Consider the following 27,719-nt stretch of genomic DNA (forward strand, 5'->3'; position numbering starts at 1 on the left):
ATGGGCGGGTCAGGGGCTCCGCGGGCGCTGTCCAGCTTCCCCAGCGTCTGCGAGCCCCCGTGCTGGGGAGCCCTGCCCCCCGTCTTTCCCCCATGCCCCCAAACCACGAGCCCTGCACCCCCGGCTTGCCCGCATCACCCCCAGACCTCCAGTCCTGCCCCCTCCCAGCTAGCCCCGCACCCCTATCAACTCTACACTCCAGTCCTGCCCCCAGCCTCCCCTGTCCTGCACCCCCCATTCTGCCCCCATCACTCCAACCCCCGCAGCCTGCCCCACATCATCCCCCCCAGCCCTGCCTCCCCCTGGCTGCAACCTGTCTCCTCCTCCCCCTCCTGGATCCCGCTCCACCCAGCCGCAGCCTGTCATCTCCCTAGGCCCCACCACACTCAGCCTGTTGTCCCGTGACCCCCATGGGCCCCACTCAGCCACCTTGGTCCCCCTTAGCAGCAGCCTATTGCTCCTTCAGCCACAGCCTATTCCCCCTTCCTCGCACCCTCAGGCACAGCATGTTCCCCCAAGTCATCTTAGCTGCAGGAACCCAAGAACTGCCTGGGCCTTTGCCCCCACCTCCCTCCATGTCTTTGCGCCAAGTTATTCCTCACTACGGCCTCTGAAGGGTTTAATCTAGGCCTCCGACTATGTTCCCCTGGGGACGTCACCCCCCAGCTCCCAACAAAATTGTCAGCGCTGCAAAACTGTTCTGTGCATCTTCAGAACTGACCAAGGCATTACAGGTCTTGCCCATTTCGCAGGGAAAAGATTTGCTTCTTTGACCACTTTCCCTGCTCTGCGCCAGGCACAAACACCAAACTGCACCTAAACCGACACAAACTGAAATCTGCACGGAAACCCTCGGCTGTGCTAGCATCGCCCAGCGCTATAACAAACTTCAGTCCTGTTCAATGGAGGAGGCCGATCTAACCCTCACTGCGGATGCAGCTGGGTGGATGGGAGGATTCTTCCACTGATCGAGCCACCGCGTCTGGAGTGCGTGGGTTTAGGGCAGCGATGGGAAAACCTGGAGTGTCTACACGACACCAGTGTAGCGGCGGGGCTGGGGCCGTGCCTCTGGTGCAGGGGTAGCGAAAACATACCTGCGGTCTCAGTGCCCCAGGATCTTCCCACTTGTGCAGCTCCAGCCCCTTGGACCGGCCCCGTTGTGGAAGGCAGTAAAACCCTGGTCCAACCACTTCTCCCGCTATCTCCAGCGCTCCTCCTACCCCGCTAATCCAATGTGTTTCGCAAAAAAATCTGCCCTGCGAATTAGCCCCACCCTGGTCCATGACTCAGGGCATTTATGAGAAGGGGATTGGTTATAAAATAAAGAAGTGCGTCAGGCTGGTGGTGTCGCACAGAGCTGGGAGCAACGAAACGCTTAATTCGAATCGTGGCTCTGCCACTGATTTGGGTAAGTCACTTCTCTGTGCCTCGGGTTCCCAGCTTTAAAAGCGGTAACATGCCTGGGTGCTCGATGCGGTGTTGCGAGGATGCGTCTGTGTTTGTGGACAGCACATGATGCAACAGGGGCAAGTGTGGGCGGCGGGGGGAGCCACCCTTGGGGAGGCGAGCCCCTGTCCCTCCCTGGCGGCCGCAGCCCCGAGTCCCCCCCGCGGAGCCCGAGCAGCTGCGGGGAAAGCCTCTCGCTGCGTCCGAAGGAGCATCGCTATGCCCCATGCAGGTTCCGGGGCGGTATGTTCTACTCCGCTTCTGGGGTCGAGCAGTAACTCGCCGGAGCCCGGGAAGCGGAATAGCACATGCGGCCGCCCCGGAACCCGCATGGGTCATAGCGCAGAGCCGAGCCCGGGCCAAGTTCTCTCGCGGGAAGCTGGCAGGCAAAGCGAGGGCCAGAGTCTGCTCTGCCGTCACCGGATTTACACCGGTATCGCGCCGGGAGCTCTGGGGCCGCCCCCTGGATTTACACGCAGGGAACCGGAGAACCCGGCCCAGGGGGCGGCCCCAAAGCTCGCTCCTTTCCCTGGGACGGCTCCGGGCTGCTGTGTCTGTAGCAGATCTGCATAGCCCGGCTGGGCAGGTTTCTCGGGATTCCTTCTTGGCGGGGCGAGCCAGAGCCGCCTGCGGCACGTGCTTATTGCTCCCCGTGGAGCGGGGGGTCCCCCGCAGGAAACCTGTGTCTTTCTGCCGAGCTGCGCGTGCAGACAGCGGCAGAAGAGGGGCAGGCCCGGGTGAGGAGCTCAGAAAGATGCGCACAGCCAGGCGCCTCCTTTCCCTGCCGGGGCAGGGAGATTTCTCATGCCGCCCAGGCCCAAGTGCAGAAAGCCAAGAGCTGGCTGGGTGATTTGCAAACTGATCACTGTGGCCCCTCACAGGCAGGGCCTTTCCTTCCTGGGTCTCTTGCCATGGGCACTGGATTGGCGAGGGACTCTCACAAAGGAAGGGGTGCTCCCCTGATGGACTAAGCTGCTCAAAGGGAGTTAGTGGCTAAAAATCTACCCCCTTCCCCCATAAAAATGGCGTGTATGTGTGTATAAGAATAGCCCAGAGGGTGGCTCCAAAGATTTCTCTGAACTGCACCAGCCTTCTGAGCCCCCTCCCATCCCCAAACTCCAGCCCAGACCTTCCCTTTCCCTCTAAACTTTTGACAAGCTGTCACATGTGCAGTCTGTCCTCCCCTAACATTCACCCCTTCTCCACACCACTTTTCCAGATCCCTGTGTGTGGAGACTTAGCCGCCTGCTGCAAGTTCCCCCTTTCCCATTGCCCTTGTCTCTGCTGTCTCCCCTGCACCCACTGCCTCCCCCAGTCCCTCCCCCATCCCCCGATCACCCTGGCTTCTGATGCCTCCCCACCCTCCTTCCAATCCCCACTGTTCCCCCGGGCTCCCCACCCATCCTCCTTGGTCCCTGCTGCCTCCCTGGGCTCCCCATCACCCTTGGGCCCTGCTGCCTCACCCAGATTATCTTAATGTCCCTCAATTCACTCATCCTTGCACTTTAAAACTTCCCTATTTCCATGCTCTAGAATAACGTTGCACTTCCGAAACCTCAGAGCAGTCTCTGATGAACTCTGGGATTTCAGAAATGCAATGCTCTGCAGGGTGTAAATACCAGGGAAGTCTCCGACTGCAAGGAAGTGTAACTGGATCCAGCAGAGGGTAAACTTTTTTCTTCAGGCTTAAACCTTGTTTTTTGAACAAGGCCTTATAGCAAAATCATTTTTAGTTCATCTATGCCGCTTAATTAACATATAGATACAGTAAGAGTAACAGTTTCTGTAAAGGCTTTCTCAGTAAGAGGGAAGGTTTTTTTTTCTTTTCTTTTACAGTATGTTTCTAAGCTTAGTAAATTGTCTTTCAGATCTCAGGGATTCTCTTGTATAGGCAAGTTTGATCTCAAAATTGCACAAGCACTAATCTTCCTTTCACAGGACAGAAATTACTGTAATACCCTGTGGAATTGTCCCCGGATCAGTCCTAGGAAGTTTCATTCTGAGCCTACTGGAGGCTGGGTTAGGGATTCTGCTGCCACTGAATATCAGTGGGATTTAAACCCCCAACTCAGCTAGCTGGGTTCCAGAACCAAATGCTCCTACCCGAAGCACAGGGATGGGGGCTTTCACGGGAGACAGGAAAGCAATCAATCTATTTGCTAGTTGAGCCTGCGTCTGTCAGCTGATCTGGAGTCTAGCATGGTTTATTTAACAATGTGAAGCAAGCTTTGTCCTGCTGGCAATGAGTGTTGTACAAGTAAGCAGAAATGCTTAGCTGTGTAGTTCCAAAGGCTGTGCCCATCTCTGGCTTGTAGCTTTTGTACTTCCAGTCCCTAGGGAAGCCTGGGTATTTGGTACAATGGCACTTCATGAAGGTGTTTTTTGTTTTCTTTGGTAACAAGTCACACACCAAGTGGTTGTATTTAGATGCTGGCAGAGCCTTCCCCAGTTAATTGGCCTTTTTATAATACCTATTTGGTAACTGAGATGAGCAATTTGGGCAATGATAACTAGATGCTGTGCGCACGATCTAACCTCTCTATAAATGTTTTTATTAGTCTTCAGTAGTAGAAGAGTGCAGTATCCCATAATAATTCAGCAAAGATGTGGATGGTGTCGCCCCCTTCTGGTGAGTACTTCTTAACACTTTGAGCATGTCTTACTCCTTTTTGCATACTGATCTACTGATCCGACTCTTTTTTCACTGAAAACACAAACAAACCAACCAACCAGCATCCATACAACTTGGGAACCAGAGAGTAAGCATGGAGCAAATGTTCCATTTATCATGCAAAGATGTTTAGTTGCCAGAGGTGTGTTAGTGTATAGATTAGAGCGGGCGGAGAAAAGAAGATTTCATTTTAGACCACAAACTACAAAGACGACAACAATGAAGCTTGTCCAGTAGTTCTTGCAGCTGGCTGGAAAATGAGGGGAATCTGAACGGTTTTGTGTGCCCCCTGCGCATCACTTGTTTTGGGGTTAGAATTTCAAAACTTTTCACCCACTTCTGGTCATTCTTGACAAGTTGTGTTGCCTTTCTTAGTGGGACCCTTTTTCTGGCTTTGATTGCAGTTTGAGCTGAGGGAAGGAGTTGTAGCCTGAAATCCTGCAGAGCTACCAGACTGCAACTCCACAGATCCTGGGACTGTGGCCTAGGCAGACAGTGGTCCCAGAGCTCCTCATTCCCCGATCCTGCAGAAACCATTCTGCCACTGTCTCTGCACCTCCCACACGTTCAGCCCATACTGCCCTAGACAAGGAATTGAAGGTGAAGGGGAAGCTGGAATTCTTCTCAGAATCCACCAGCTTAACGTGGAGCATCTGGTCCCAGCACATCCCATCGCACTCCGCAGAGCCCCAGCCCTGTGGATGCTTGTGGAGGGACTGTTGATAGAGGAAAGGAGCACAGAACAGAGTCACCATGGCCTGCTTTCCAAACCCTTTCTTCCTGCCTGTTCCTGGTGACTTCAGTTCCCCTCTCCCCCCGCCAGCCAGTCCTTGGGCTCCAACGTGGCCCACCAGGCTTAGCCACACAAAGAACTACACAACATGTAGCTGTAAGATTTAATAATGACTTGTGATTGATTAATAATCCACTGGCTTTGGGGTTTTTTTACTCTGGTACAACTGAGACAAGGTGTAAAAAGATAAATTCAGCCAAAAGTCATTCCCCTTCTTTTCAGTACTTCATGGAAAAAATAAAACTTGACCTCTTATTAATGGTGGTAGCATCCAAAGGCTCCTTTCATCCCAAGAGCAGAAGACTTCATTGCACTTAATGTACAAACCTATAGGAAGACATGATCTGTGCCTCAAAGAGCTTAAAATATTAAACATAATCATTTAACACTTGGGCCAGCCTGGCCTGCTGGGGTCACAGTGTCACTTTAACGTGTGTGTGTGTGTGTATTAAAATCCCCCACCCCCACACAAATGCAATGTAAATGTTGGTTTGACAAGGAACAAAGCCTGGAGATTGAAAGTGAAGCCTGACACTGTTCGTGAGCTTGAGGCCCTGGTGGAATCCATGAGTCTTCCCATGGAATTGAATGGCTCGTGGACCAGGGCCTTTTCTGTCTCAGTTTGTAATAGGCTGACCAAGGAGCCAAATAATTACGTCCTGCAATGGGTGGGTGCATGCGACTCTGAGTGAAGTCATTAGGAGCTGTGCATACGCATCCAAAGGCAGAATTTGGTCTGTAATTTTTAACATTAATGTGTGTGATTCTGTGATGTCCATAAAATTCCTTCCTTGGTATTGCTGGAGGTTGGTTTGTTTGTTGTTGTTTTAACGTAGGTCTGAGCGTTCTCCTTCCTTGCTGCTCTCCCGTGTCTCTGTTCTAGAAGGTTTTTCACACCACCATTCCTGGGCATGACCCGTCTTTATTTCTGAACTTTAACAATCTGATTTGAATGATTGTGTAACTACTAATTCCCAGACAGCTCCCCCAGTACAGTTACCTTCTGAGATCGCAGTTCCCTGTGCATGATATACTGCCCTCCACATAATGAGGAAACAGTAGGAAAACACAGGTTCTGAATTAGCATTTTTCCAGCTCCCCTAAAACACAGTCTGTGGCCAAGGGAGCATTTTTACTTTGAAATTCTTCTTGAATGGGCCCTGCAGTATCAGGATTGCATGATTTTGCTAGTTTTTAAATGTCTGAGTGTTTTCTTTTTTTCACAGTCATTGGACTGGAGATATACAAAGAGAGAGGCTGCTGTGTGCTTCTTATGAGAGAATCCAGCTGGCTCATGTGATAACTGCTTCTGTCCTACTATCCTTTTTTCCCCTGCTAGCCTAAAGCAGACTGCAGTCCGCTTGAACTAGCAATTGTGTACTCCTGTGCAGTTGGTAAGCGTTGGGTTCAGTCTGCTTTGAACTAGAGAGGTGATTGCATTGGGAAACAGGAATTGGATCCTCTTTTAAATACTTCCCTCTCACAGCCAAGGAATACATTTGATGTAGCTGAGTCATGCAAAACACTGTCTTTAAGATTTGAATAGAGAGGGGTTTAAATTTCTTTAAAAAATGTAATTCCGGTTTTGCTTGCTTGCAGAATGACTGAAATTGGATTTGGAGCATGAGATTAGCATTCACAGTCTCTCAGAGCAGCAGTTTCTCCATTGGGTTAAGATACCAGCATCAGGTTATACCTGCCGTCTGAAATTAATCATGAGTGAAATTCCCCACCCCGCTGCAGAAGGATTACATGAGAGCAATACAGCCGTGCTGGCCTGTGTGCCTAGGATGTAATTTTGAAATGTGTCCTGAACCATTCTTGTGACCTTGAGCCCAGACTGTGTTCTCTCTGGTAGTGATGTCAATCAGGGCAAACTCCACTTGAAGTTGATGGCATGATGATGGTATAAAACCAGGATAAGTGAGATCAGAATCAGGCTTTGGTGTCTTCCCAGTCTCAATAGGTCTATTTGACAGTGTCCCAGAATCTGTCCTGTGCCACAGAAGTGTATTTCGGTTTTTGAAAAGTGTTAGCCCCATGTTTGCCAGATAGCTTTCTAGGTGTGAACTGAGCCTACATCAATGCAGAATCGTCTTGCTGATTATGCAGCCAGCCGGGAACATCATCTGAGAGATGGTGACTAGCCCCATTCATGTCAGTGGCATGTTGACTATAAATGGCTGATGATGAAAATTCAGATGCTCTTGCTGTTAACTCTTTCACTCTAGCAGGTTAATTCAGCTAATATGTTCAGCCAATGCCAAAACCTCAGCTTCTCCCTGACATCTTCTGCACTGCAGTTGAGTTGCCGATACACAGTGCATTTCACAGTGCATTGCAAATGTTGTGGGAGTGTAAAACAAATTCATTTTGATGTAGATATAAATAATGCAGGAGCTATCGTAGTGATTGTGTGAAGCATTTTCATATGGTTTCTTTTAAAGGCTTTTTTCATTTACATAAGATTTTCCTGAAGCTGCTTCAGAATTTCTACTTTTTGGCATTGGTGTCCCAGAGAAATCAGGGGACCTTGCTCTAGAACGTAGAGGAATATACAGTCTCTCTCAATTTTGACCCATTCACACCAGCATGAACAACGGAGTTAGAGATAGTGTGTTTAAATCCTGTGAAACTGTTTCTGATTGCACTTGAAGTGGTGAAAAGCTAGTGTAATGCCATTAACTTCATTGGCGTTACTGCTGATTAACACTAGTTTATGTGAGTGAGAAATTTAGTGTTTTCCACCCATTTGCACAGGTGTAAATGACTGTGCAGGATGTAAGACAGTGAAGAGGCAGGTCCTTGGGGATGATGATGCAGGCAGGGAATGAAAATTTAAGCTATTGTCACCTTGCCACTGTATTATTGGAGAACAGAGGTGCGATGTGTCTCTTTTAATTGTGGCTGGAAATTGATAACTTGCATTGTAAACAGCACCTTTCATGCTTTCGTGAACAGGTGAGAGAGGGGGAAGCACGTTCGTATTTTAAAGGTAACTTTGCTGAAAGGCTTTTGCTTGGTGGACTGAGCTAATTGAAGTCATACAAAACTAGTTGCAGTGCGATGAAGGACAATTTTACTGCAAATCTGTCCTTTAAAAGGACACTGAGGTTTTTAAGTCCTATTTTTCTTCTTGCTGCTTAATCACCCTTTGGGAGCTTGATGCTGAAATTCCCGTATCAGAATTATGTTCTCTCAAACTTGCATGCATGACTGCTGAGTGACTTGCATGAGTTTTTTTTCTTATCTGAGAAAATAACATTTGAGCATGGAGCTGTCAGTGAATTGTGTAGGCTTTTGCAAATACAGGTTAGCTCTTTGGATCTACAACCTTGATATCCCTTTTAATGGGATTAACTGTATTGATCATAGCATCTAAGCATGCTGGCTTGTCTGAGTTTAGCTCTCTAGATTGGTGGGAGGAGTTACTTTTATTTAGTCTGACCACAGTTTCTAGGGGTTCGTAGACTCAGCCTTTGCATCAGCCCATGCCAGCTGTCATAAAGCTCTGATGCTTCCATAAAAAAACCTCATGTTTTGAAACCTAGATGACTCTTTTCAAGTACAAGGTGGTGATCAAGAATCTGGTAGGTCCCTAACGTGCAGGATGGCCCTTCTGGGTTGGTAGCACAAACAGTTGCTTCATTGGAGACAAAAATATCAGTTCACCACTTAATTTTCATAGGAATGTACTGCAGCAACATTATTCCAAGAAGCAAAATCTCCTGCCGCTTACCTGTGAGACAGAGTTCCCCTATTCCTTTGCAAGTCACTCAGATTCCCTCTTACCTAGTGGAGAAGTCATAGAATCATAGATTATTAGGATTGGAAGGGACCTCAAGAGATCATCTAGTCCAACCCCCTGCTCAAAGCAGGACCAATCCCCAAATGGGGCCCTCAAGGATTGAACTCACAACTGTGGGTTTAGCAGGCTAATGCTCAAACCACTGAGCTAGTAAAGGGGACCAGTAAGGGATGTGTGTGTCACCTGAACAGGCATACTTTGTGTCTGAACCTGTAAGTGAGATAGGTCACCAATCATTCATAGACTATAAAACTACCACCTGTGGGGCCAGGATCTCAGCCGGTGCCAATTGGCACAAAGTCATTGGAGCTACACCTGTATACATCACCTGAGAGTCTGGGCCACAATGGCTTCCTGGCAGGTGAAACTGCATGCTCTTAGAATTGACCTTGCATTTGTCTCCCCTGCTCAATGGCACCACTTTGTGCATGCCCAGCAGGGACCCTGGAAAACCTTCTAGAGCCTTCCCCACCCTCCTCTTCCTATGCAGGGTTTCCCCTAAGCTCTAAGGAGGGGTTGGTGGCATCATTTTCTGCACCAACTCCTCCCATTCATCTCTGTTCCTTAAAGCCCTTGTTCCCCTCTTAACCGGTTCTAAACTAACTCCACAGAGAGCCACTTATGCTCTGCTGGACATTTGGGGTTGCATAATCAGACATCTGGGAACCTGTCCACATCTTTACCTAAAATCTTGGGGGAAACCCTGCATTATCTCGTCACTTCCTTGTCAATATGCCAATGTGTTAATTATGAGAAATAACTAATTCATTTCAGCCAGAAGAGTGCCTCCTGCTAGATTTACATTGAATTTGAATACGATCTAAACCTGTCCTAGAACTGTTTTATTGTTTTAAACATCTTTCTGACTCTTCCACTGTGGATCATCTGAACTTGGCCATCTTTGTTTTCAGTTTATACAAAGAGGCACATTTGCTCTCTGTCTAGCTGTCCCTGCAGGAAGCCACAAAAAGCAACGATTTTTAAAGCCATGTTAAAACATGTCCCAGTTAAAATAAGCCAGTCACTTGCATAGTACTACGTGTATGTGCACAAAGAGCCCCTGCTCCCTTTTCAGACACTTTCTTGGCACTAATCAGTGTTAGCTGGATGGAGACGAAAAGAATTTTTCTTCAGATTCACCAAGGTTTCCCCGAGCATTTTTAATATCATTTTGCTGATCTAACATTTTGGGATTTTTTTAATTCAAGATTAGAAACTCAGAGAGAGGAATATTTTTAGTGGTATTTCCACAGGAAGATTTTCTCTGTAGAAGGGTAGAGATTAGGTATTGTGTCGTTTGCAACCCGGATGACTTAGTGAGGATTTGCCTTCTTGATCTTTCTTGGGACAATTCATGTATAATGAGCTCATTGGCTTGGAAATGCTCCAAGAAACAGGCATTGTCATATCTCTAGCAATGGTGTTCTGTATTCAGAAATACAGGAGCCCAGAGTTCCCTGTAAGCTGCGTGGCCGCACAGCAGGCTATAAAGTGCCACACAGGTGCACAGCCACAAGGGCCTGGAGAGGAGAGAGGTAAGGGGGAGGGGAGCAAGTTGGGGTATGCAGGGATGCTGTGGGCCTCTCCCCTGGCCCTGGAGCTGCTGTCAGCAGGGAGAGGCACTGTGACCTCTCCCCCTGGAGCTGCTGCTGGTGGGGAGAGGGCTGGGGGGAGTCCTCTGGCCCTGGCCTCAGCCCCAGGGGAGCCTGCACCCCAAACTCCTCATCCCTGGCCCCACCCAGAGCCCACACCCCCAGCTGGAGCCCTCACCCCTGCACCCAAACCCTCTGCCCCAACCTTGAGCCCCCTTCTGTACCCCAAACCACTCATCTCTGGCCCTTCCCAAGAGTCTGCACCCCCCAGCCAGAGCCCTTGCCCCCCCTCACCCCAACGCCCTGCCCCAGCCCTGAGCCCCCTCCCACACTCTGAACCCCTCGGCCCCAACCCCACCACACATCACCTCCATATTGGTGCACATAACAAAATTCATTCCACACATGGATATAAACAATTAGAGGGAAGTTGCAGGAGCCCAGCCTGCTTTGGCCTATGCTGAGAACACCTGTTGACCTCCACAGGAGAGGCCCATGTGGCATGAGGACCTGATCCGGCCTCCATTGGAAAGACTCACTGACTTCAATGGGAGCCGGATTGTGCCTTAAGTGTGGGGAGGCTAGACTACCTCACACCACGCCAGATACACTGAGCCTGATCCTCCTGTCACACTGGGGAAACATTGCTGAATGGAGTCTCATTGATGCGATAGGAGAATCAGGACCCGTGGACATGGGAGTGGGATGTTGATAGTTAACACTCATTGGTTGAATGTTTTAACCTCCTTCCCCCAAGTAATCACAGTTGATGCAAGTGAAGTGTACACAGGTTATTGTGAAAGACACTGCTCAAAAGTGGAACAAACTTGCCTTACTGGAGGCCAGTGGATAATCCCTTTTTTACAACAGAAAGGTAAAGAAATGCCAATTTCATACTTGGTTTTTTTTGTTTTTTTTTTGTAAACCCTTTGAGCACCCTTTCTCCATGTTCTGTTACTGCTGATGCTAGCAGCCGGCCATTGTGATGCCAAAAGCATCGTTGGGTATCAAGATTCTAATCTTTTTGTTGCTGCTTTTCTCTGTTTTCACTGATTGTTAAAATCCAAGATTTCTGCTGGGGAGGATTCCCGTCTGCAGCAACTCTGAGGTGGTTAGTAACCCCACAGTTCATATTGGGCCAGGAGTTTTCATTAACTTGACAGGGCTCTTCAGAAGAACTAAGTTTTAACTCTCAGGGGATGGGCTGATATTTCAAAAATACACTTCTGTGGGCCATATCCATCAGCCCTTATTCTGACAATTGACGTTAATGGACTGGATTCGGATCTCATTCGCCTGATGTAAATTCAAAATGACAAGTAATCCTGTCAGAGTTACTCTGGATCTACACTGGCAAAACTGAGCTAGAATCTAATCAAAGGGGAGTTTGGAGTAAGGATTTCAACTAAATGTCTGTCCCTATTTTGTGACATGGCTGAAAGAAGTTAAATCTATGGGCCTGATTCTTCTCTCACTTTCATCTGTTTTACAGCACTATAACCTGACGTCAGTGGAGTTACTTTTGGTGTTTGCTCTTACTTAAACCAGAATGACTGAGTGACACTACTGCAGTCAATGTAAGTTAGACTTGTGTGCAGCTGGGGTGAGATGAGAATCAAGTCCTATAACTTAAGGGCCCAGTCCAGTTCCATTAAAGTCAATGGCAAAACTTGTATTGACTCCAGGGAATGGGAGAGGAGGAAGAGGACAAACAATTTTAAAACTTACACTTGGAGTCCATTCTCTGTCACGCTGTCGAACTCCATTGGCGTAATATACGCGCGCAAGGTCTGTCTTGTACGTCTAGTGAATTATCAGTTTTGATGGCTGCTTTGTTGGATAACAGCTACCAAGAATATCTTTCTAAGCATCTTGAAATTCACCAGGTAGCCCTCAAAGGTACTCACTTGTGATCTGACTGCAGACCATCAAGCTGAATGCTAGTGTGGAGCTGAGGAATATATCATGCTATTTTTTCCTGACACTTCTTTCCAGATGTTATGGGCTGAAGGAGGGTCAGTGGTGACTGTTGTGAGGCTACTCTACTAAGCAGGGCTGCCTTTAGGAACTGTGGGGCCTGATTCAAATGCCCGACGACGGTCTGCGTCTTCGGCAGCGGAGGGTCCTTCTCTTGCTCCGGGTCTTCCATGGACCCCCTACTGCCAGAATGCTGCCGAAGACCCGGAGCGAGTGAAAGACACACACACACGCACACCCCGCTGCCCCAAAGTGCCGCCGAAGACCCGGACCGCCACTGGATGAGTACAAAAAATTAAAAAGGCGCCTAAGGTGTGGGGCCTGATTCCGGGGAATTGGCCTAAAGCCAGCCCTGTTAATAAGCCTGGATTTTCATTGATGTCACCGTACAGGCTTATGATAGGTTCAGAGTCCTTTATTTAATGGCCTGACTTAATTAATCCCCCTATAGCTATGGAGTGGTGCAAAGAATTAATCTATATAACAACCCTGCTAAGCCCTCCTTTTTAAGACACATCTCCTGAATTTCTTAATTTTGATTTAGGATATTCTGTTTTCTCAAACTTATCTTGTAAGAATGAGGTTATAAAGAGTGACAGTCATCCCAGTGTAGATGGTCTAACCAAGGCCCTTAATTATGGGTCTAGTGGTGTACTGGAGCTTATACAGGCCCCCTTGGAACTGGGGTGACATTCATCCCAAGAGTTAGGTTTAGTGTGCAAAGGCTGCATCCTTCAGGGCTTTCTTCCGCAAAGCTTCATTAAAGTCAGTTGGAGCCTTGCCTGAGTAGGGAATGCAATATCAGGCCCTAAGTGAGTGTAAGGGAATGGAAACATCTGACATGGTGGATTTCATGTATACCCACTTTGCCTGGGTGTGAAGGATTGCACAAGGCATGATTCTTATCTCATCTATGCTGGTGTAATTCCACTGACATTCGTGGAGTTACTCTGGATTTACACGAGTATGAGTGAGAGGGAAATCAGGCCCGTATGTCTTTGATAGGTTTCCATTAACACTCAGTCAAGACCCTGTTGTATGCTCCTTATAAAAATTACTGTTTCATAATAAATAAAACTTGAGCCAGTATCAGTGGTAGAATAAAAAAACCCAGCAAGGAGCTGCCTGGCAGATTCAGTTCAGAGGTTCTGTTTCTTCTGAAGAAGCTCATAATGTGGGAGAACAGCTGTTGTACATCAAACCATAATAATGAAAAAAAAATCCCAGCAGAGATCTTGGATGTTTTTAAATTTTGGACTTGTAACAGTACTGGCATCTAAGCAAGACACCTGCAAGGCTCATTCTGGGAATTTTCTAGCATGAGCTAGATCCACCTGTGTGTATGAACACAAAACACTTTCATGACATTTGCAATAACTTTTGGCCTACCTCTCAACTGTGACAGAAAATCATAGAGATGGGGAAAGGTCCATTTGGTGTGGGGGGAGAACACCTGTCCCATCAGGGATTGTTCCTTGAATATATTTCTTAAGTGTTTTGTTTAATTCAGCTGGAAAAGCTAAAGGAGTAAAACTGGATATCAGTGGTTAGATTTTTAAATTTAAGACTCTGAGAGGGTCTCTTGTTAAATGTAGCATTTGGCTGCTGAATTCCAACAAAAGCATCAAATAAAATCGGGCGGGTGGTGATTATTGAGTAGGGGAAGGATTGTGTGTGAATGTTCAGTGTTCAATACACTAGGAATTCAAAAGCAGAGGGAATAGTACCTGATGATGGAATAATTTATAGGCAAAGAAGTCTTTAAACATCACAGATGTGTTCCATTTGAGAGGTATAGTATGAATTATGATGTCCACTTGTTGCACCAACTAAGGAGTTGTTAACTGGTGTTTTGGGATATGAATGAAGAGAGCTGTTCACTTAAAATACTATTTTAGCACATAAAACATGCACTATATTATGCCCATCTTGCAGTTGTGCCTCCAGAGTATGTTGCTAAATAGGATCTGGCTGGGTCAGTACCTGGATAGGAATCCTCCAAGGATCACCTGAGGTTCTTCTGCAAAATTACGTAGGGAAGACAAAAGTCTCTCCTTGGGCAGACACCAAATCCAGCTAGTGCAAGCGCATGTTTTGCAGCGCTCCCTGCAACCTGGCTGCACTGTCCTCGCAATAGAGAGGAAGAACAAGTTCCCTTCTAACTGATAGAGGAAACCAAGTCCCAGTGCTAAAGGTTCCTGCTGGAAAATATAGAATGCAGGTGAATTAACATAAAACAAAGCAAACGGGTACAAAGCAGAATGTGTGTAACCCAGGAAAACACTCTGCAGTCTGGAATGAATGGGGCTCAGAATGGAAGGCTCAGCCCGGCACTCTGGGTACGGAGGGCTGCTTGCAAGGCACTGTGGTGGTCTTAAGCCCTCCATAAACCCTATTTTCAAGGGTTGCAAGGGGCTATGTACCATGTAAATCCCATGCAAGTGGGCCTTCTGCCCAGGGCTGTTTCAATTGCAGGAAACCTGAACCCCAGTTCTTTTCAGTGGGCTGCCCAGTACATACAGGACCTGACGCCAGGTCTCTTGTAACAAATGAAACTACACTCGTGCCTAGTACAAAGCCATTAAACTCAATGGTGTTACGAATTTTGCCCCAGAGAATAAAATGAGTGATTGAACAAAATGATTGAAATGGCTTCTTACCATTGGCTGTCTTCAGTTCCCATAGTTGCACAAAGATGGACAAGTGAGGGCAGGGGTGTTTTTTTTCTTTTGGTCCTGCCCTTCCCTCCCATTTTTTCTTTTGGGGGGTGGGGGAGGGTGTTTACGTATAGGTGGCCTTCTATTCCTTTGATAAACAGTAATATTGGAGTCTTTAAATTACTGAGATGAAATGTTAAAGTGCAATTATATTTAAAACTATTATTTCTCTATTGCTGTTCCCAATCTCCAACCAGCAGCACAGTTTAAAAAGCACTCAAGATAGAGACAAGACTCTTCCCTTGGTTGCATCTGCTGAATTGTATGGGAGTGCATGGCTGTAATCCTGTCAACAGCCTTATCTCTGTAAATATAATGGGCCGGTATCACCAGTACACGTTGCATCACCACAGCAGCATAAAGGAACTAAGTGGCTGCAGACTTGGTTTAAATGGTTGTTGAAGATGGGTTTATTGCTGCTTTTAATCATTGTAACAATATAGAACAGCCAAAGTGAGGTGGCAAATTTGATCCCAAATCTACAAATAAACATGCATCTAATTCATATGGAAATCACCTTGATTTCTTGTATGTTACTTCCCTCTCTTTCCATGGCATCTGTGATCTTAGACATTTCTCTTAGCTTGTGGTAAAAAAAACGACCTGCAAAAATGGAATGGATGCTGAAAGAACCAGTAGTCCAGCTGTTCAGCTTTTGATGGTTAAAAAAGAATCTGTTTTGTTCTTTAGATTTCATGTTACTGAATATTTTTCAGCCAGTTCATTTGAAAAGTTGGATGTAATTGACTGCTCCCCACAAGCCCTGAGCACAGGAAACATTCCTGCATTTTTACCTTGGGAGATTTGTTAGTAGGAGTATCAGAGGGGTAGCCATGTTAGTCTGGATCTGTAAAGCAGCAGAGAATCCTGTGGCACCTTGTAGACTAACAGACATTTTGGAGCATGCGCTTTTGTGGGTGAATACCCACTTCGTCGGATGCATGTTAGTAGGAGCGGTCCAGCTGTTTTTTAAGCAGGTATCTCATTTCAGTGATTCATGAGCACTAATTTGACAATCAGTTTGGTTTTAGTTAGTAAAACATTTCAAATGTGCCCACTGATGTAAATGGTGCCTCTTCTAACAACCTTTTTGCTGTGTTTTATGTTAATCCAAATGGGATTGTTTGTAATGTGGGGTAAATAGACTTCATATTCCTCCGGGCGCATGTTTTATCTGCTGAAGTATTATGTTTAAGTGGACTAAACGTACTGTTCCTCTGACTTTGCCTAGAAGGGGAACAGCTTTACAGTTTTGATGGGATGTTTAACAGTTATTTTTAAAAACTAACTTGTGCTTTTGTACAAAGAGCAAACAAGTGAGTAGGTCACTGAAGCTTAAAAAGAATAAGCCTGACTGCAGATGGTGGCTCCAAATGGGGGCCCATGGCTGCCTCGTGGGAAATCTCTTTTCACAAGAGCAAGTGCTAGTGAAACTTTGATGAAGATGTGTCCTACAAGATACTGGCTTTTACTGTATTGTCCCAGTGTGAGCCTTGGGAGGGCTTGAAGGGAGGGCGGTAAAGCCGTGTACACCAGTCTGACTCGTTTCACGTTGATGGCCTTTGCTCTGACATACTGTTCTCTTTCAGATGAAGAATCTCATGAACTTGCCTGGCTTTGGAAACACGTCAAGGGCAGGGTGCAAAACACACTAGTAGGACATGACCCTTAACCTTTTCTCTAAAGAGTAGCCCTATAGGTATATAAGATAAATAGAGTTAAAACGTGGGGTTGGTTTTATTGTAAGTTTGGTTTTTGGTTTTTTCCTAAGTAAAAATAATGTTTGTTCTAGTGGTTGGGTGTGGGGAAGTAAAACACAAACAGCTTTAAGAATTTTCTGATAAGCTTTTTTTAAAAATGCATATTCAATTGTATAACTGTGGCACGTGGTTATAGAATGGGGTGAATGAGAGCTAATGGGGCGCCTGGGCTGAACATCTGAAGAGTGAATTGCTTTCATTTGTAATGTTATCTTTGGCTGCGGTGGCCTAGAACTCAGTTGATGTGTTGCCCCCAATTTCTTGTAAAACTAACATGCACAAAGTCCCATCACTTTTGGCCGGCACAAGCCCTGTGCTCCATTTAAACCCAGTTTTGATGCCTTCAGTGGTGCTTAGGCTTTGTGCTAGCCCCCTGCACAGGAATGTCACCTCCTGTGAATAAAAAGTCTCTGGAGGTAGCAATTCTTCTGGGCTACTACCTGAGATGACAACATCTTATTGTTGCAGTCTTTCCTTTCCTCCCTCCCGTGCTATTCAGGGGAGGGGGGGGGGGGCTAAAGGGACCAAGGAAGGCAAAAGGCATCCATCCCTATGAATATTTACACATGTGTGTGTATATATAAGAATGCAAAAGCTGCAAATGGCCAGATCATGGCAAGAGCTGAGTGAGTGAGGACATGCAGTGCCTAGTCATTAGGCAGGTGTGAAACGATAAGGCTGAAAGTGCATGAAAACACTCTGAGCAGCATGTATGGTAACAACACCTCTGGGAGCTAATCTCACGTTAGTCGTCTCATGATGTGGGGCAGAAGGGCTACAGCCAGGCTGGCACGTTAGCATTGACAGCTGCCAAAGGAAGCACCAAGATGAGTGCTGGCCCCTTTAATGGCAGAGGAACTGCTGGCTGACTCAGGTCTCCCCACGAAGAACAACAGTCAGGTACTAATTTACACACCAATAGCAGGAAAACTCCCCTCTTTGTAAGGCTGTCCCAAAAGCAAACTTCTGAAGGAAGGACCTCAATATAGAGTATTGGAGTTGGGGGCACTAGTCCTTGTCCCTGTTCCACCACTTTTGCATCAACTCTTTTTAAAATCCAAACTGGGCCGCCCTTGGTATTTAGTGTTTTATTGGCTTTTCTTTTATTTAAGGAAAAAAAACCTATAAGGCCAAGAAGCTCCTGTCCGCTTTTCACAGCAGTTCTGTGTCCCAGAACACATTGCAGTAGGATCGCCATTAAAAACCTAGCTCCATGTTCACACAATAAAATCAGCCCTCTCTAAGACTCCCTCAGCTTGACCCTAGAATGGATTCACAGATACTTGGGGAATTTAAGTATAGACTCAACACTGATCCATTGGGCCTTCTCCTGTTCTTCAAGGATCTATGCTTAAATAATTTCCTCTTGGAAAGGTAGCGGCAAAGGTCTTCTCGTCCTGACTTTCTCCCCCTGCTGGGTTCCAGGTATATTTAACCACTTTAAGAAGCTGTTCCTGAGTGAGCAAGCAGGTCGAGCCCAGGCTCTGGAGTTTGTCCGCAAGAATGTCGCCAATGCCCTCTCTATGGCTAACCTGATCATGGGTCTGTCTTCCATCCTCTGCAGCCTAAATGGGTAGGTCTGGGTCTGGGGCTTCACATAGTGGTGTAGATTCCTGGGAGGGACTGCTTAAAAATTGGCAGGGGGGAGGGAGGGAGGGACAGGGAATCCTCATTATAATCAGTGGCAAAACTTCCATTTGCTCCACTGGGGGAAGAGCCAGGGCCACTAAGGCCTTGTTTACATTTGAAAAGATGACAGGGGTGTGAATGGTGAGTGCACCAGAGAGCTGCACACTAACTGTCCTGTGTGGACACTCCTGCTGCAAACCAAAAGGGACCTAGTGCATGTGAATCCAGTCGTCTTTCCAACTGGACTCTGTTAATATGAACTAAGAACCTTTTAGTTCACGCCCACAGTATGCACAGGGGACAGCTAAAGCGCAGCTCTGGTGCACTCTGCGGTTTGCCCCCTTAGCTGCACTATGGTGCTGTGTAGACAAGCCATTAGCTAACATGGGTGCATTTCAAAACGTGACACTTTGCCCTTGGGTGGGCATGGCCTAAGGTGACATCTCCAAGGTGATGGCTGTCAGCTGGAGAGGGGTGGCTGTTACCTCAAGGAATTTCTGTGCTATGTCACCCTCTGCCCACTTGTTGAGTTCAGTGGAATGCCTGAACCGTAAATCAGGATAAGAATTGGCCCATGTAGCATAAAATTTCTCTGCACTGCATTATCAGTGAGCTGCCAAGGTACCTCCTCCTGGCTAAGTAAGCAACACTGTCGGTAGGAAAGAAAAGAGGCCTGGTGAGGTAACAAAGCAGCGAAGGAATTGAAGAGTGTTAAACCAGGCCCAGGGGAATATATTCAAGGTTGTCTTCCCCCCACATGAATAGGGGTTTCCATAAATTTCTGCAGGATGCCAAAAGGACCTTTCCTTAGTCAAGGTCCTGGGAGGATACCCAGCTAACACTATTCCGTGGACTTCATCACTTATTAATTTGTACGGTGCATCTGGAATTGAATGGCCAGCCCTGCTCAGATACCGCTCCTGTTGACATCACTGTAGGGATGTGCCTTCATTCAGACTGCTAAATCAGGGCTTGTCAAATGGAATCACTTCTGCTCAGAAAATAGAATAAAAAGAGAAGAGCTAGTCGTCCCAGACTTTTATCCTCCAGGCACACATCTGAAATAGTCTTTAAGAGAACAACAGATCGCTCATGGTTCAGGAGTTATTTCCACATGGTATCACTTGTGTGCTGAGTTTCGTTCAGGAGGAGGAATCACTGGGAGACATTTTCCTGGAGCAAAGCCAACCTGGCAGTCTAGTGTGTAGTTTTTGCTCTCCTTAGCTTCACTTTAAGCCTGTCTACCCTACCGCTACCAAAACAGAGCTGGAGGCTTGGTGACAGCTCAGTAAAAGGGCTGGTTTCGCATTAGTGTAAATTGGCGTAGCACCACTGCTGAGAGTAAGGTTCTGTAATTGAGCCTTGGTCACGTGCCAGGCTTTAGCATCGTCATGTGACCTGGTTACAATATGCCAGGCTCCTGTGCACACTACAGATCTGATCGTGCTGCACGTGACTCTGCTGTGATAACACAAATAGCTCCCTGAGGCACTATTTATGTTAATGTTAACATGAGGGGGAGAAAGGAGATGTCAAGCACTATAGCCCCCAAATTCAGGCTTGGGCATTTTTTAAACAAAAAACATAGTCTGTAAAGTCAATAGAAACATTTTGTTATTTGACACTTAGCTCAAGTGGTAGCAGACGCTGCTTTCGTACGTGGAGAAGCCGAGTTCTAGCCTGGCTGATACTGCAAACTGCCAGGAGTTTGTGGTGTGCAGTGTAGTGAAAATGATGAAATTACAGTACAAACATTTTGATCCATGGTGCAAACAAAAATTGTGCAAGAAAGAACAGAATAGGACACCCCAGTACCTAATTTGGAGATATTTCTGTAGCGTCCATTACTGTCATTTCTAAGTGGTATGAAACCACACAATTTTGGGTCTGCACCCAAATATCCCATTTATGAATAGGGGTCTCCTTAAATGGTGGAGAAATAACACATTTTTCATGGGTTGGTCATGGCATAAATAGCAAATTTTGCCGATGTGTTTCATCAGCATTTCTCAGACTGGAAGACCTGACCCAAAAGGGGGTCTCAAGACTATTGTAGGGTGGGCATGAGAATGGCGGCCACTGGCCGGGCACCCTGCTCTAAAGGTAGCGCTGCTGCCAACAGAAGCGCAGAGGTAGAGACAGAACCCTTTTGCAGTGCTACCAGCAGCAGCACTACCTTCAGAGGTGGGTCTCCAGCCATTAGCCACCCACTCTCCATCCACCCACCTCTGACGGCAGCACAGAAGGAAGGGTGGCAATACCGTGACCCCACACACAATAGCCAGTTTTCACGCAGGAGACCCGATTTCATGGTGCATGATGTGTTTTTCATGGCCATGAATTTGGTACAGCCCTTTTTATGAATCATATCTAGGCACCTCTGTGATCATCGAATTCCTGCAGGGAAACGTATTAACTCTGTTAGAGCGAGCGTCTCTTGTCCATTCTCCCTCAAGGTGAAGTGAAAACAAATTAGGTACATGGGGATGATGAATGAACGGATACTCCTTGAAGGACAGGGGTTCTGTTGCCGTGTGGATACCACCTTGTACCCATTCACAGCAACCAAATGGAGATTGAACTACAGCAGCCTAAGGGATGTGCCTGGCGCACAGGAATTAATAGAGGCGGTGCTTATGAAAGCAGTGATGCCATGGGTGGTGGATGGAGCCCCACTTGGGGGAGGCTAGCCCCCACTCACCTCTTCTCTTTACCCCCCTCCACGGCCAGAGCTTTGAGGCCACCCCCACCCCCTCACCGGAGGAGCCCCATGCCAGCCCCAGCTACTTAGAGGAGCCCCGGGCTGGCTAGAGCCACCGCCGCAGACCCCAGGCTGCCCGGCGGGAAAAGTCAAAAGCTCTTCTCTTCTCTCTTCCAGAAGACGAACCTGAGCTTTTGCAATGCCCCATGCAGCTTCAGGGGTAGCTGAGAGGCAGTATGTGTACTAGGGTTGTCAGTAATCTCCCTGGAGTCCAGCGAGTTACTGATGAACCGAGGAAGCTGAGTAGCACATCCTGTTGACCCGGAACCTGTATGGGGCATAATACAAGCAAAACCTTCCCCACCAAACCCGCAAGCAGGGTCCGGCAGCAGCGGCTGCTCTAGGGGAGGCTGTGCCTGTTCTACCCACTGCTGATGAGTCGTGCTTTGGCCAGATCTTACAGTAACTCGCAGAGCACAGGAGGCTGCAGCACTGTACTGCTAGTCAGCATCCTGTTGCTCAGTTGGACCAAATTCTGTCCTCCTCTTACACCCGGGAGGGACAGAGGCACAACTTGAATAAAAATGGAGGGGCCCTTGGAATGACAATGCAGGAGATCCATAGGGGGACATCAACAGGAGAGCTGGGGAGGGACTTATTTTGCACTGCAAAAATGATTGCACCTCTGCTGAGGCATCTTAGAACACTCACCTACCAAGTTTGTTTTGGCTGCTTGGCCTCCCTGTGAAGCTCTTATGCACGTTAATCTGGTTTGGTCAAGGCCATGGCATCCCAGACACGCTACTGACTTCCCCCTCCTCCTCCTCCTCTCCTGTGTGATTATCCTCTAACGGGGGAGGACTGTACCTGATTCCCTATTGAAGCCCATCAGCCCCTGCCTGTAGTCAAGGTCAATCAAGTCACCTTCCTCCAAGGCTGAGCAAGTGGCACGTGTATGGGCTAGGACTTTTGTCTCCCCCACATCACAGTGGAGGAGCAAATTCCACTCTGTAAGTGCTGCTTCCCTTTCCGGAGAGCCTGTGTGAACAAGGCACCAGGAGGTGCAGGCCCGGCCTCTCGGGGAGCTATGGCCTGGGAGGTGGGAAAGGCAGAGGCGTAACAGAACATCTGGGAGTGAGGTCTGGTTTCAGGCTCCTGCACTGATGCAGAGCCATGCACATTCCAGCTTCACAGGGTGTCTCCCAGCAACCCTGAAGATTAATGCTCTTGTTACCTGTTAAAAACCTCAGAACCTAACATAGCCATGGAGACACTAATGTCCTTCCCTTGCTCTTTTCCTCTAGGCAGTACCACTATGCTTGCTGGCTGCTCCTGATTGGATTCCTGCTTGACCTAGCTGATGGAGCAGTTGCTAGGCAACTGAATGCTTGCTCAGCCCTGGGTGAGTTCCATCTTGTCCTCTAGAAGCTCAGAATACTAGGCCTGTTACTCGGCTGTGAGACAGGCAGTGTCCATCTACGTAACGAACAAACGAGACATACCAGGTCCACTCAGCCCTGATGGGCAGGATAAACTGCACCTAAGGATAAAATTAGCCCACAGACTGTGTTGCTACCCTCTCCCCCCCCCCCACTGCACTGGTTGCAAATTAAACACCCAAGCTCAATAGCCATTAAACATGCCTCCCCTGGTAGCCAGGCAGCAGCAGCAGTTTTCTCCAGTAGTTCTCATGAATGGTGTGTGACCAAGTTCCTCCTCTACCTTGGTGGGTCCTGCGCTTATTGGGGGATTTGTTCACCTCAGTGATCTTCCCCTCTTGTGGAACCCACAGTCTGGGTCAGCTCCTCCTGTGTCTGATCAGGAGTTGGGAGGTTTGGGGGGAACCCAGGCCCGCCCTCTACTCCGGGTTCCAGCCCAGGGCCCTGTGGATCGCAGCTGTCTATAGTGCCTCCTGTAACAGCTGCATGACAGCTACAACTCCCTGGGCTACTTCCCCATGGCCTCCTCCAAACACCTTCTTTATCCTCACCACAGGACCTTCCTCCTGGTGTCTGACAACGCTTGTCCTCCTCAATCCTCCAGCAGTACACTCTCTCACTCTCAGCTCCTTGCCTTCTTGCTCCCAGCTCCTCACACACGCTCCTTCTCCTCTGGCTCCTCCCTGCCTGACTGGAGTGAGCTCCTTTTTAAACCCAGGTGCCCTGATTAGCCTGCCTTGATTGGCTGCAGGTGTTCTAATTAAAGTAGCTATCTCTACTACCTTCTAGAAAGATCTTAATTGGCTCCAGGTGCCTTGATTAACCTGGAGCAACTGCCATTTGGTGACCAGGGTCCTAGGGATTTGTTTAGCCTGGGGCTAACATACCTGTTACTCAGTACTTTACTGTAGCCATCTGGCCTTGCCCCATCACAGGTGGCACTGCAGATAGGCCGTTAGGAAGCACTAAAACAACCATATCAGTTTGACCTGTAGATATGAAAAACACAGGTGGGGAGCAAATTCCATGTGTGTGGGGGGAAAAATAACATAGGCCTCGACCCTTGGCTCTGGACAGTGGGAGGAAACATACTGTATCCCTGTCCAGAGGCTGTGGAATGGAGGCCTCTGCTGCACTGTTCCCCTTCCAGTGGGGATCCACATATGTGGATGGGAGCTCTCCATTCATCTTCCACCATCAGACTGACTGCAAAGAGCCCTTCTGGCTTGGCCCAAGATCTGTGTGAAACTCTGGGAGTGGTGAGTTTTGCCAATGGGTGGGTTTAAAACCCTTCTAATTCTGCAGGGAGGCAGCTTCCGTGGATAACCTATACATGATCTGGTGGGGAAACTGAGAGAAACCTCTCTTGGTTTTCTATTGCCACCTGTTTTTTTCCCACCCAGCTATTTGGGCCATAATATCGATTGCTCTGCATCAGCTCATGCACCATGCTAGTGGGAGAATCTGCTTGGAGGCAGAGAGAAATTGTATATTTGATCCAAATTTCCAGTGCAGTCCGGCTTCATCTGTTATCATCCTTCAGAGCAGAGCAAAAAGCGCATATATGGTGTGGTTCTAGGTTTCCCAGACCTGCTTTGTCACAGGAATATGTGAACACAGGATCAGCCTTGCAAGGGCAGAGAGCTAAATACAGTATCCAAAAGAGAAGTTCATGAGATGAGCAGGGATCTGCGGCCCAGTGCTACATTTTTAGCCCACTCAAAGCCTACTGCAGTCACTGGGCTCAAGTTCACCATTGCTCTGCACTTGGGGCAGTCATTTACACGAGTGCAAAGTGAGTATCCGAATGGCGGCATTGCACACCTGTGTTGGACTGGTGTGAATGATAGGCCCAGGGCAACACCGAAGGGGCCTTGGGAGTGCAAGGACTATACATCCAGGCCCCTGGACATTCCCAGGTTGTTTCTCTGTGCCCCATGTAGGAGTGTTCCTGTGCATGTAGCCAGGGTAAGTCCATGTTTGGGACTGGAGCAGTTTGCGTAGAGTTGAGCTGGGACGCTGCCTCCATCTGAGCAGCTCGGCCTCTGGCCCTGCTGGCTCCTAGGAAGAAGGCTTTGTGGTGCTCTCCAGGTTTGTTGTCTTTCAGTGACTCTAGATCAGGTGCGCTTGGTTTATAAGTAGCATTTTTCTAACTGGCAGCCCTGCAAGGTGCCCTTGGGAACCAGGAGTCAAGCTCGGTTGTACATAAGGCTCGGGGAGTTAACGGTTCTGACGGTTTACAGGCCAGAACTGACTCTTGCTCCCTCTGCTGTAGCTTGGCTCTCCGGGGCCAATGGGAATAAAACCAACGACATTTATTTTAGTCGGTGAAGTTGGCAGATGAGGCTCTGATACACCCAGGGAGCACAGAGGAACGTGCCAATTTTAAAAGAAAGGGTCTTCAGGGTCCCACTCCCCCTGCACCTAAACCAACCCAATGAGTCACCCACATCCGGATCCCCACCCTACTGAGCCTCAACCTGCTGCACCTGGATCCCCACGCCACTGAGCCCCACTCCCCCAGCCCTCCCTCTGGACCCTCCCATTGAGCTCCTCACACCCAGACCCCACTGTCAAGCCTCAACCACCTTCACTTGGATCATAGAATCATAGACTGTCAGGATTGGAAGGAATCTCAGGAGGTCATTTCTAGTCCAACCCCCTGCTCAAAGCAGGGCCAATTTCCAGCTAAATCATCCCAGCCAGGGCTTTGTCAAGCCTGACCTTAAAAACTGCTAAGGAAGGAGATTCCACCACCTCCCTAGGGAACCCATTCCAGTGCTTCACCATTCTCCTAGTGAAATAGTGTTTCCTAATATCCACCCTAAACCTCCCCCACTGCAACTTGAGACCATTGCTCCTTGTTCTGTCATTTGCTACCACTGAGAACAGTCTAGATCCATCCTCTTTGGAACCTCCTTTCAGGTAGTTGAAAGCAGCTATCAAATCTCCCCTCATTCTTCTCTTCTGCAGACTAAACAATCCCAGTTCCCTCAGCCTCTCCTCATAAGTCATGTACTCCAGCTCCCTAATCATTTTTGTTGCCCTCCGCTGGACTCTTTCCAATTTGTCCACATCCTCCTTGTAGGGTGGGGCCCAAAACTGGACACAGATGAGGCCTTATCAATGTCGAGTAGAGGGGAATGATCACATCCCTCGATCTGCTGGCAGTGCCCCTATTTATACAGCTCAAAATGCTGTTAGCCTTCTTGGCAACAAGGGCACACTGTCGACTCATATCCAGCTTCTCATCCACTGTAACCCCTAAGTCCTTTTCTACAAAACTGCTGCCTAACCGCTCGGTCCCTAGTCTGTAGCAGTGCATGGGATTCTTCCATCCTGAGTGCAGGACTCTGCACTTGTCCTTGTTGAACCTCATCAGGTTTCTTTTGGCCCAGTCCTCTGATTTGTTTAGGTCCCTCTGTATCCTATCCCTACCCTCCAGTGTATCTATCACTCCTCCCAGTTTAGTGTCCTCTGCAAACTTGCTGAGGGTGCAGTCCATGCCATCCTCTAGATCATTAATGAAGATATTGAACAAAAATGGCCCCAGGACCGACCCTTGGGGCACTCTGCTTGAAACCGGCTGCCAACTAGACATGGAGCCGTTGATCACTACCAGTTGAGCCTGATGATCTAGCCAGCTTTCTATCCACCTTATAGTCCATTCATCCAGCCCATACTTCTTTAACTTGCTGGCAAGGCTCTCCTGTGGAGGACGGTATCTCAAAAAAGCTTTGCTAGGTCAAGGAGTAACACATCCACTGCTTTGCCCTCATCCACAGAGCCAGTTATTCTCATCATAGAAGGCAATTAGGTTAGTCAGGCATGACTTGCCTTGAGTGAATCCATGCTGACTGTTCCTGATCTCTTCCTTCCTCTAAGAGTTTCAGAATTGATTCCTTGGACCTGCTCTATGATTTTTCCAGGTACTGAGGTGAAGTTGATGGCCTGTAGTTCCCCGGATCTCCTCCTTCCCTTTTTTTAAAGATGGCATACAGTAGCCTTTTTCCAGTCACTCCAGACCGCCCCTATTTGCGATGAGTTTTCAAAGATAATGGCCAATGGCTCTGCAATCACATCCGCCAACTCCTTTAGCACCCTTGGATGCAGCGCATCCAGCCCCATGGACTTGTGCTCGTCCAGTTTTTCTAAATAGTCCTGAACCACTTCTTTCTCCACAGAGGGCTGGTCACCTTCTCCCCATACTGTGCTGCCCAGTGCAGCAATCTGGGAGCTGACCTTGTTCGTGAAGACAGAGGCAAAAAAATCATTGAGTACTTCAGCTTTTTCCACATCCTCTGTCACTAGGTTGCCTCCCTTATTCAGTAAGGGCCCCACACTTCTCTGGAGGTGAAAAGAGTTGCACCAGAAAGTGGGGGGAGTTTAAAATGTGCCTAGCTGACCAGGGCCGGCTTTAGGCCGATTCGCCCGATTCCTAGGAATCGGGCCCCGTGCCTAAGAGGGCCCCGTGCCTTAGACACTTTTTTTTTTAAACTTACCCCGGGTCCCTGGCTGCGATCTGCTCAGGGGTCTTCTGTGGTCCTGCTCCCTTGAGCACAGCGCAGGCGGGAGCGCGGCAAGCCCCACGGCCCCGGCTGGAGCCCCGGCCAGAGCACTGCAAGCCCCGCGGCCCTGCTCTCCCGGCTGGAGCTCCGGGACTTTTAAATAGCCTCCAGAGCCCTGGGGTAGTGAAGGGCTCCGGGGGCTATTTAAAGGGCCAGGGCTCCAGCTGCCTCTGCCACCCTGGTCCTTTAAATAGCCACCAGAGCCCCGCCACCCCCATGCATTCCCCAGGGTTCTCGCGACTATTTAAAAGGTCCAGGGTAGGGTAGAAGCTGGGGAGCCCCGGGCCCTTTAGCCCCAAAGCCCTGGGATAGCAGGGAGCTTGGGGGCTATTTAAAGGTCTGGGGCTCCAGCTGCCTGTGCTGCACCCCCTACCCTGCCCACACCAGCCCCACTCTCCCTGCCTGCAGCCAGCTCTGCAACCCGTGCCCACAGCCAGTCCCTGTCAAACCCCCTGCCCTGTCTCCAGTCAACCCCTGCTACACATCCCTGTGGCCCTGCCCAAAGGCAGCCAGCACCACACACACTGCTGCCCGCACCAGCCCTGCACACCCTGCCCTGTCTCCAGCCAACCCCTGCTGCACCCCCCTGCAGCCCTGCCTGAAGCCAGCCCACCCCAC

At 48.4% G+C, this 27,719-nt stretch overlaps 1 protein-coding gene and 2 long non-coding RNA genes across 7 annotated transcripts in view; all 3 read left to right on the forward strand.

Annotated features, from left to right (window-relative positions):
• Positions 1–27,719, forward strand: part of LOC142045874 (uncharacterized) — a 230,983-nt gene that overhangs the window by 42,418 nt on the left and 160,846 nt on the right. The gene's annotated exons all lie outside the window — the stretch shown is intronic.
• TMEM269 (transmembrane protein 269) overlaps positions 1,295–27,719 on the forward strand; it is a 35,164-nt gene continuing 8,739 nt past the window's right edge. Inside the window, exons 1-7 of one of the 5 annotated variants that reach the window (XM_075060363.1) lie at positions 1,341–1,408; positions 4,005–4,075; positions 10,154–10,253; positions 11,068–11,184; positions 16,594–16,703; positions 18,190–18,337; positions 22,399–22,496. In XM_075060363.1, coding sequence (XP_074916464.1) covers positions 18,288–18,337; positions 22,399–22,496 — 148 coding nt within the window. In that variant the 5' untranslated portion in view covers positions 1,341–1,408; positions 4,005–4,075; positions 10,154–10,253; ... (1 more) ...; positions 16,594–16,703; positions 18,190–18,287. Of the gene's footprint in view, positions 1,409–4,004; positions 4,076–10,153; positions 10,254–11,067; positions 11,185–16,593; positions 16,704–18,189; positions 18,338–22,398; positions 22,497–27,719 lie in introns of all 5 variants that reach the window. The other 4 variants (XM_032802748.2, XM_032802746.2, XM_032802749.2 and 1 more) reach the window with 4 other exon arrangements.
• Positions 22,503–24,928, forward strand: LOC116837899 (uncharacterized). The gene is made up of 2 exons (XR_004376808.2): positions 22,503–22,791; positions 23,469–24,928. It is a non-coding gene; the product is annotated as an uncharacterized LOC116837899 (long non-coding RNA).

The sequence above is a fragment of the Chelonoidis abingdonii genome, chromosome 23 (assembly GCF_003597395.2).
Source record: "Chelonoidis abingdonii isolate Lonesome George chromosome 23, CheloAbing_2.0, whole genome shotgun sequence".
Lineage (NCBI taxonomy): Eukaryota > Metazoa > Chordata > Testudines > Testudinidae > Chelonoidis > Chelonoidis abingdonii.